This window comes from Erythrolamprus reginae, chromosome 9, assembly GCF_031021105.1.
Source record: "Erythrolamprus reginae isolate rEryReg1 chromosome 9, rEryReg1.hap1, whole genome shotgun sequence".
NCBI classification, from domain to species: Eukaryota; Metazoa; Chordata; class Lepidosauria; order Squamata; family Dipsadidae; genus Erythrolamprus; species Erythrolamprus reginae.
Genome location: NC_091958.1, coordinates 3,299,469 through 3,310,023, shown reverse-complemented (window position 1 = coordinate 3,310,023; position 10,555 = coordinate 3,299,469). Strand labels below are relative to the sequence as shown.

Here is a 10,555-nt window from a genome sequence, read left to right as displayed (position 1 = left end):
CCCGCCCCCCGCCGCCTTCCTCTTTGCCAGGGCAGCAAGCAGAGGCGGTGCTTGGAAGAGGAGGGGGGCTCTTCCCCTTTCCCAGCCGCCTGCAAGGAATGCTAATAGCGGGGAGGGGGCGCGCAGGAAGCCCCTGCCACTCAAAACCCTTGCAAAAAACCCCCCACAAACCAGATCTTGTCTTTTGCAGCGCAGTGGAGCCCGGACAAGTCCCACCTCTCTCCCTCCCTCGCTATAGCCCAGCCAGGCCCCTTTTGGGCTCCCATTGGTCGTCTCCGCTGCCACTCCGGCCCGCCAGTTCCTGGTCCAGAGCCTCGGCTGCCGGAGGACCGGAGGGGAACCGAGGTAGCCCGCGGGGAGAGTGGTAAGAGCAGCGGCGGTAGCAGCAAGCAGCATCTCTTGGCCCGTGGCGAAGCCCAAGGATGCTGGGCGCTGAGGCATGATGGGAAACTCCCGCGGTCCCCGTTTTTGCCGGCTCTTCTTCGCTGCAGGGTTTTCCCGGCTTTGCCCCAGCTGGGGCTTTTTCGAGGGGAGGGGGCGGCACCCAGGCAGCAGGGGCTGAGGTCCAGAGACACCCCCCCCACACACACACCTTTGGACCAAACGATAACAACTAACAACAGAGTTGGAGGTCTTCTAGTCCAGTGTTTCCCAACCTTGGCAACTTGAAGACATCTGGACTTCAACTCCCAGAAGTCCCCAGCCAGCATTTGCTAGCTCAGGAATTCTGGGAGTTGAAGTCCAGATATCTTCCAAGTTGCCAAGGTTGGGAAACACTGTTCTAGTCCAACCCCCTGCTTAGGCAGGAGACCAAACACCAGGGGTGGGCAAAGTTAGCTCTTCTATGACTTGTGGACTTCAACTCCCAGAATTCCTGAGCCAATCATGCTAGCTCAGGAATTCTGGGAGTTGAAGTCCACAAGTCGTAGAAGAGCCAACTTTGCCTACACTACTTCAGACAGATGGTTATCCAACATCTGCTTAAAAACTTCCAGGGTTGGAGCATTCACAACTTCTGGAGGCAAGATATGGCTTGCTTGCTGCGGTCTGCAAACCCATGGTTTATGGATTTGCATGGTGAGGGGTGTTTCATGTTGCAGGTGGAGGCACCAGGGCTAGAAAGTGGGCGATTGGGAGTTCTAGCCCTTGCCTTAGGCACCAAGCCTTCTGGACCAGAGGGGTCTCCAACCTTGGCAACCTTTAAGACTTGTGGACTTCAATGCCCAGAGTTCCTCAGCCAGATCTGGGAGTTGAAGTCCACGTGTCTTAAAAGACCCCTGTTCTAGGTGATCTCGGGCCAGTCACTCTGTCGTAGCCCAAGGAAGGCGGCAATGGCATACCAGGCAGAAACCTAGCCAAGAAAACCACAGAGGGTGGGCCTAGAGCAGGGGTAGGCAAAGATGGCTCCTCTATGACTTGTGGACTTCAACTCCCAGAATTCCTGAGCCAGTCATGCTCGCTCAGGAATTCTGGGAGTTGAAGTCCGCATGTCATAGAAGAGCCAACTTTGCCAACCCCTGGTCTAGAGTCAGCACTGTCTCAAAGACACACGCAACAAACATGTACACACACCATAGTACAATAGCTTGTTTAGCAAAGCATGCTTAAATCATGTGCTGCTAGCAAGTCACCGTTCCTCATCATTTCTTGACTTTTCCTCCAGCGATCCAAGAAACTTTCAAATGAAAAAAAAATGCTTTTTTTGCATTCCCCCTCCCTTCCCTTTGCCTACCAGCAACCAAATTTCTTGCGCTTTGGGTTTGGATTTAACATAAAGGAAAGAATAAAACCCCTGGTTGTGTAGATATTCTCCCCCTGCTCAAAACAAGGCTTTCAGGGTGATTCTGCGTGGATTGTTTTATTTATTTATTTATTTTGTCCAATACACAATGAGGGTTTTAGTGGGTATATATCTATATACACATAGTAAAATACATGATGAAGGTTATAGAGGATGTACTCATAGTAAAATATATCTAAGAAAGAATAGAAAAGAAGATAAAGTAATAGAACATATAAATGAAAGAATAGAAGAAGAGATATAGGCATAGAAGAAAGGTATAGGAGATATAGGAGAGCAATAGGACAGGGGATGGAAGGCACTCTAGTGCACTTGTACTCGCCCCTTACTGACCTCTTAGGAATCTGGAGAGGTCAACCATGGATAATCTAAGGGTAAAGTGTTGGGGATGACACTATGGAGTCCGATAATGAGTTCCACGCTTCGACAACTCGGTTACTGAAGTCATATTTTTTACAGTCAAGTTTGGAGCGGTTAATATTAAGTTTAAATCTGTTGTGTGCTCTTGTGTTGTTGTGGTTGAAGCTGAAGTAGTCGCCGACAGGCAGGACGTTGCAGCATATGATCTTGTGGGCAATACTTAGATCTTGCTTAAGGCGTCTTAAGGATCTCCTCAGAAGCAAAACCACAAGAAACTCCACTGGCTGATGCCCGCAGGCCAATGTCTAAAACTTGCTTGTTTCTTTTAGCCGAGCATTTGGGGGTCTCTGCAAGAACTGAGGCTGTTTTCCATTCTCTGGTTTTGTTTTTTCCAACCCTCCCCAGAATCGCAAGATGGACAGCCCCAGGCAACTCAGATTTTCTCGCCCACCCAAGATCAGCCAATCTTCAAAGGTCTGGTTACTTTTATTTCCTTTCCACCTTTTCTTTGGGGGGGGGGGGTTGGTTTGTCCCAATCTCAGCGTGTTTCGAGAGCATCCAGGCTGGGGAAGGTCGTGGCATTTAAGGGTTTTTATTCCCTTAAATCAGCCTTTCTCTCCCCTTCCTGGTCCTTGCTTTGGCCTGGGTGGTAATGTATTCCTCGAGTTCTTATGGCTAGTATATTTTATTTATTCTATTTTTTAATGCCGCCCTTCTCCCTAGATTCAGAGCAATTTACAACATGTTAGCGATAGCACTTTTTAACAGAGCCAACATATTGCCCCCACAATCCAGGTCCTCATTTTACCCACCTTGGAAGGATGTAAGGCTGAGTCAATCTTTGTATTTATTTATGTTTATTTATTTGTCAAACAAGTTTTTTTGTTTGTTTGTTTGTTTGTTTATTTATTTATTTATTTAGTTAGTTAGTTAGTTAGTTAGTTAGTTAGTTAGTTAGCTAGCTAGCTAGCTAGTTAGTTAGTTAGTTAGTTAGTATGCCGCCCCTCTCCGCAGACTCAGGGCGGCTCACAGCAACAGAAAACAATATATAGTACAAATTCAATAATTAGAAAGCTAAAAACCCATAGTTTAAAAAACATGCACACAACATGCCATACATAAACAGTGTAGGCCTGGGGATGTTATCTCAGTTCCCCCATGCCTGATGGCAGAGGTGGGTTTTAAGGAGTTTACGAAAGGCCAGGAGGGTGGGGGCAGTTCTAATCTCAGGGAGGAGCTGGTTCCAGAGGGTCGGGGCCACCACAGAGAAGGCTCTTCCCCTGCGCCCCGCCAAACGACATTGCTTAGTCGACGGGACCTGGAGAAGGCCAACTCTGTGGGACCTAATTGGTCGCTGGGATTTGTGCGGCAGAAGGCAGAGATATTCTTATATTATTATAGTATTAACATAATTAGAATGTAGTAATAGAAAGGAGAACAAGACGTTAGGACAGGAACGGTAGGCACAAAGGTGCACTTATGCACGCCCCTTATAGACCTCTTAGAAAAGGGGAGAGGTCGATTGTAGATAATGTAAGGTTGAAGATTTGGGGGTTGAGCCAGTGATGAGATTTGAACCGCTGACCAGTCAGCTTTCGTGGCCTGCAGAACTGCACTCTATCGACTGTGCCACCTCAGCTCATATATCATTGTGTAAGTTTTTTTAAATGTAAAAATAATATTTTAAGAAGTGAAAAAGTGTGGGTGTGTGTATGTAAAGAGTTGGAAGTCCCCCCCCCGTACACCTGTATTATCCCCCCCTTTTTCCTTCCTTAGGTTCCCTTTATTATTATTTTCCTTTTATTTTATATTCTGATAAACCAATATACCATTTTTAATGCGAACAGCATTCCTCTATTTTTAACGCTCCTGAACAAGGTTGACCACAAAAGGTCACCAAAATTTGCAATATTTGTGGCCCCAAAACCTCGGAGAGGGGCGGCATACAAATCTAATAAATTATTATTCATTATTATTATTATTATTATTATTACTATTACTATTACTATTATTATTATTATTATTATTATTATTGAGAAAGCTGGATTTGCTTGGTGACCCGTGAGTCACCTAATGCAGTGTTTCCCAACCTTGGCAACTTGAAGATATTTGGACTTCAACTCCCAGAATTCCCCAGCCAGCATTTGCTGGATGGGGAATTCTGGGAGTTGAAGTCCAGATATCTTCAGGTTGCCAAGGTTGGGAAACACTGACCTAATGAATGCAATGATTCACTTAATGACCATGACAAAAAAGAACCTGAAATCAGGTAAGATTCACTTAACCACTGGAAGTGGCCATAAGTCAAGGACTAACCCATACGCTGCAAAAAACCCGAACGGTCAGCCTCTTTTGGAATCAAACATTTACAAGGAGATCATTGTTTCTGTGATAAAACATTGGTTGGCCCTTTCTAGATTTTATTTTTATTTTATTTTATTTATTGGATTTGTATGCCGCCCCTCTCCGCAGACTCAGGGCGGCTAACAACAATGATAAAAACAACATGTAACAATCCAATTAATAAAACAACTAAAAACCCTTATTATAAAACCAAACATACACACAAACATACCATGCATAACTTGTAATGGCCTAGGGGGAAGGAATATCTCAACTCCCCCATGCCTGGCGGCATAAGTGAGTCTTGAGTAGTTTACGAAAGACAGGGAGGGTGGGGGCGGTTCTAATCTCCGGGGGGAGTTGGTTCCAGAGGGCCGGGGCCGCTACAGAGAAGGCTGTTCCCCTGGGGCCCGCCAAACGACATTGTTTAGTTGATGGGACCCGGAGAAGGCCAACTCGGTGGGACCTTATCGGTTGCTGGGATTCGTGCGGTAGCAGGCGGTTCCGGAGGTACTTGAAGTGCAGCAAGATCTAGAAATGATACCCTGTTCTTTATTCAAGCCAGATCCTTGAGCATCTTGCTTTCTTTTTTCCAAGTGGTTGTCTCACACTTCTGTCTTTGAATATCTGGATATTAGAATATCAGAGTTGAAAGGGACTTTGAAGGTCTTCCACTTCAACCCTCTGCTCAAGCAGGAGACCTCTGCCATTCCAGACAAGTGGTTGCCCAATCTCTTCTTTAAAACCTCCAGTGTTGGAGCACCCACAACTTGTGGTGGCAAGTCGTTCCACTGGTTAATCGTTCTCAGTGTCAGGAAATCCCTCCATTCTAGGTTATGATTATTATTTATTAGATTTGTATGCCGCCCCTCTCCGTAGACTTGGGGCGGCTCACAACACAATAAAACAGTTAATGACAAATCTAATAATTTACAATTTAAAATATTTTTAAAAACCCATTATTAATCAGACATACCTACAAACATACCATACATAAATTATATAGGCCCGGGGGAGATATCTCAGTTCCCCCATGCCTGACGACAAAGGTGGATTTTGAGGAGTTTACGAAAGGCAAGGAGGGTAGGGGCAGTTCTAATCTCTGGGGGGAGCTGGTTCCAGAGAGTCGGGGCCGCCACAGAGAAGGCTCTTCCCCTGGGGCCCGCCAACCGACATTGTTTAGTTGACAGGACCCGGAGAAGGTTGGATCTCTCCTTGATTAGTTTCCAGCCGTTGCTCCTTGTCCTGCCTTCAGGGGCTTTTGGAAATTAGGTTGACCCTTTTTGACCCACGACACAAACTTATGAGCTGCAGTGTGACCCACGCTTAATTTGCAGGACGTATTTCCTGATCCAATTTACCCCCCTCCTTTCAGGTGTACAAATGTGTCGACCACCCCAGCCTCGTCCTTCAGAGCCTGAACGAGCAGAGACGTCGCAACCTCTTCTGCGACGTGGTTTTAGTGGTGCAGGAGCAGAAAGTCCCCGCTCACCGGAACGTCCTCGCCGTCTGCAGTGACTATTTCCACACCATGTTCACCATCGGCATGCGAGAAGCTTACCAGAAAGAAGTGGAGCTCTTCGGCGCAACCTGCCTTGGCCTCAAGGCCATCCTGGACTTCCTCTACGGCTGCGACTTGTTCCTCAATAGCGGAAATATCGATTCTATCTTGGAAACGGCTCACCTGCTGCAAATCTGGAAGGTGGTGGATTTCTGTTGTGAATACTTGGAAAACGAGGTGGATGAAGAGAATTACTTGTACCTCCAGGAACTGGCTTCCATCTTCAGCCTCAAGCGCCTGGACGCCTTCATCGACGCATTCGTCATGAAGAACTTCGGCACCCTCTCGCTCACGCCAGACTTCCTACAAAACCTTCCTGTCGAGAAACTCTGCTATTACCTGGGCAGTACGGGCGTGCAAGAGGAGTGTGAACAAGACTTGCTGCAGGCGGCTCTGCGGTGGTTGATGCAGCACCCCGAGCAGGAAACAGAGGCCTACCGAGTCTTGGAGAACATCCATTTTCCTCTGATCTCCAAGAGCGACCTCTTGCACCGGGTCAAGCCGGCCGTCTGCTCCCTCCTTCCCAAAGAAACCCGCTGCGAAGACTTCATCGAAGAGGCGGTCAACTACCACAATCAGGTGGCCGCACAGCCTGTCCTGCAGAACAGCAGGACGGCTCTCCGGACTCAGGAAGAGAAGCTTCTCTTTGTCGGTGGAGAGGTGTCCGAGCATTGCTTGGAGCTGAGTGATGATACCTGCTTCCTGGACCCCAAAATGGGACAGTGGGTGAAGGAGACGCCGCTGCCTGCCAGGCGGAGCCACCACTGCGTTGCGGTTCTTGGAGGGTTTATCTTCCTCGCCGGTGGCAGCTTTTCCCGTGACAACGGTGGGGATGCGGCTTCGAATCTTCTCTATAGGTATGACCCTCGCTGTAAACAGTGGATAAAGGTGAGACTCAAGCTCTGGTAGATTTTGTTTTTTCTTTTCGTGTGTTTGTTTGGAGATACAGAAAGTCCTCGACTTACCACGATTGAACCCAGAATTTCCATGTCTAAGAAAATAAGTTTTGGCCCAGTAATGACCTTCTTACTATTGTTGTTAAGTAAATCGCTCCAGTTAATTCTGCTTTGTCAGAGGGTCGCCAAAGGGGGTCCGTGAACCCAGGAACGTTGTGACCATCATGAGTCGGTTGCCAAGTGTTTGAATTCTGATCATGTGACCGTGGGGACGCTGCAACGGTCTTGTGAAAAACAGTCATGTCACTTTTTCCAATGCTGTTGGAAATTTTAATGGTCACTAAACGAATGGTGGTAAGTCAAAGACTATCTGTAAAGGGCATAAGATTTCTGCCATCGCAAATAAAAAATACCAGTGTCCTCTTTTTAACCGGGCTACAATTCTTGGAAGTCTGGGAAAACCTAAGTCGAGGAGAGACTTTAAGGCTTCCAAAGTAGTGATAAATGCCAATACGGTTTCTGTGGATCTGGGGAAATGGTCTTTCCTTTAAAAAACAAAAATAAAGCAAAAATATCTGGTTGCAGCAACCTATCAGGGCCCAAGCAAATAATGTACGTATGTACGTACATACATACATACATGCATATGTGACCCAAGCAAAATGTCTCATAGCTTGCACTTGCTTTTTCCCAGTCTTACACCCGTTTTTAAGTTGTGACAAATATACCCTTTTTAATTGTTGGTTTCTCTGACGGATGACCCTTGGCATATTTTGGTTTTTTTTCCCCCTTTTCTCTCCCGTTCTCAGCTCGCCTCGATGAGGCAACAGCGAGTGGACTTTTATCTCGGGGCCATCAGAGGGACGCTGGTGGCCGTGGGTGGCAGGAATGAAAATGGAGCACTGTCTTCGGTTGAGACCTACAGCCCCGAGAAGGACACCTGGTCCTACGTTGCCGGCTTGCCCAGGTGAAACGGAGCAGATGATGACAAATCTTTCTTTTTTCTTCCTTCCTTCCTTTCCTGCTGTATTTTTTTTCTCATCTTTTTTCTATTTTTTTTCCTTTCCTTTTTCCTGTATTTTTTCTCTTTTCTTTTTTCCTTCGATTCCCCTCGGCTGCTCCGTTTTATGTATGGTTTGTTTGGGTTGTATGAGCGTTTTTAAATCAAGGGTTTTTAACTGTTTTGCTTTTTTAATCATTGGATTTGTATTTTGTATTCCTGTTGTGAGCCGCTCCGAGTCTTCTGAGAGGGGCGGCATATAAATCTAATAAATAATATAATAATAACAATAATAACAATAATAGTTCTGTCGGGCTCTCCGGTAGACTTCTCCCAAAAATTCACAAGTACAAATTTCAGACACACACACGTTTGAAAATTCAAAACAATGTTCTTTATAATGAAAATTCACTTAAACCAAGCCCTCTTTTGGGATAGCAAAGAGCACTTGTCTCCAAACAAACTGGTAATTTGTACAAGTCCCTTATCAGTCCTGTGATACTTAGCTTGCAGCTGTGAGGCAATTCACAGTCCTTCTTCTTTCACAAAGTGAAACACACTTTGCCCTGGTTTAGTTTCAAAGCGGGGAAAATCAGCACACAAAGGTCAAAGTCAGTAAAGCAGTCAGGAAACCCAATGATCAGATAATCCTCCACAATGGCCAAACCCACAGGCTGCTATTTATATTAGCCTCACTAATGACCACAGCCCCACCCAACCACAGGTGGCCTCATTTTCTTTGATAATAATCTCAGTTGTTGTTGCCTATGCATCGCTCTCCGCATGCGTGGCTGTATCATTAACTCTTGTTCTGAATCCAAGGAGGAGCTAGATAATTGATCTCCTTCTGAGCTGTCTGCCACACTCTCCTCCTCCCTGTCACTCATGTCTTCTTGGTCAGAGGAGCCTTCATCAGCAGATTCCACCAGGGGCAAAACAGGCCTGCAGCATGTGGATGTCTCCCCCACATCCACAGTCCTTGGGGCAGGAGCTGGGCCAGAGCTAACCACAACAACAAATAATAATAATAATAATAATAATAATAATAATAATAATAATAAAAAATCTCAAACAGGTTCTTGAAAGCATCTTCTCCTCCTGCTAGGAAGGGCCGTTTAATCAGTTTTGTTTCATTTTTCCTTCTGCCGCAGGTTCACGTACGGCCACGCGGGCGCCGTTCACGAGGAGCTCGTCTACATTTCGGGAGGCCACGATTACCAGATCGGTCCCTATCGCAAAAACCTGCTGTGCTATGATTATCGGACAGACACCTGGGAGGAGAGGAGGCCCATGATCACTGCCCGTGGTTGGCACAGCATGTCCACTTTGCAGGACGACATTTATTCGATCGGAGGCAGTGACGACCACCTGGAGACCATGACGCGCTTTGACATCCTGGAGGTGGAATCCTACAGCCCCAAATGCAATCAGTGGACCAGAGTGGCGCCTTTGCTCCAGGCCAACAGCGAGTCCGGCGTGGCCACCTGGGACGGCAAAATCTACATCCTGGGTGGCTACAGTTGGGAGAACACGGTCTTCTCCAGGGCCCTTCAGGTCTACGACAAAACGACAAAGCAGTGGCAAAAAGGGAGCGACCTTCCCAAAGCCATCGCCGGCGTATCGGCTTGCGTCTGCGTTTTGAGGCCCAGGTCGCACGACAAAAAGAAAAAGGCCAAGCCCCAACACCACGAGGATCGAGGGAGATGAGGGATGGCGCTTGGATCGACGCCTGTCCTTATCCCGATACAGGCAGCCCTCAAACGTACACAACCACAATTGGAACCGGAACATCCATCGCTAAACGAGGCAGTTGTTAAGTGGAGTCGCACCTGATCTCATATCCTTCCTTTCTGTGGTGGCGGAGCACCACGGTCATTAAATGAATCACATGGTGGTTAAGTAAATCCAGCTTCCTCTATTGACTTTCGTCAGAAGGTTGTAAATGGTGATCATGTGACCCTCGGATGCTGCAACCTTCCTAAATACATATCCCACCCACCTCCAAGTGCCTGAATTTTGATCGTGAGGATGCTGTTAACAGTCGCAAGTATGAGAACTGGTGATGATATTTCTTTCAGCACCATCTGAATGTTGGAATGGTTATTAAATGTACTGTCACAAGCCAAAGATCACCTGCAGAGAGATCTGCTTTTGGAAACTTCAGAACAATTCCTTCTTCACTTGGGCTAGAGAATTTCGTTCATTGTCCATCTTTGCTTCTCGGAGTGATGAGCAAACGTTACTCATTTCTGGAGCAACCTCAGCATTAGGGCACAACGTCTCAAATGAAGAGCGTCTACAAATGGGGAGATGAATGTCAGGGAAAAGCAGATAGATTGCTTTTTCTTAGAAGATAGAACCATGTCAATAAAAGCCTGTACGTCAAAGCTCACTTCCTGCATTAAAATCCTACTTTGAGAAAATTGTTCCAATGGGAGAAGTGAGAATGAGATCGCAATAACCCTTAAACTTATATACCGCTTCTTAGTGCTTTTACAGCCCTCTCTAAGCAGTTTACAGAGTCAGCATATTGCCAACAATCTGGGTCCTCATTTTACCCACCTTGGAAGGGTGGAAGGCTGAGTTAGCCATGA

At 46.6% G+C, this 10,555-nt stretch overlaps 1 protein-coding gene across 1 annotated transcript; it reads left to right on the top strand.

The window, feature by feature from the left end:
• The first annotated feature begins 255 nt into the window (after window positions 1–255).
• Window positions 256–10,353, top strand: KLHL36 (kelch like family member 36). Its single transcript, XM_070761877.1, has 5 exons — window positions 256–364; window positions 2,567–2,635; window positions 5,880–6,953; window positions 7,771–7,928; window positions 9,113–10,353. The coding sequence occupies exons 2-5, from the start codon at window positions 2,576–2,578 to the stop codon at window positions 9,666–9,668; spliced, it is 1,848 nt and encodes a 615-aa protein (XP_070617978.1). The 5' UTR covers window positions 256–364; window positions 2,567–2,575; the 3' UTR covers window positions 9,669–10,353.
• Window positions 10,354–10,555: the final 202 nt, after the last annotated feature.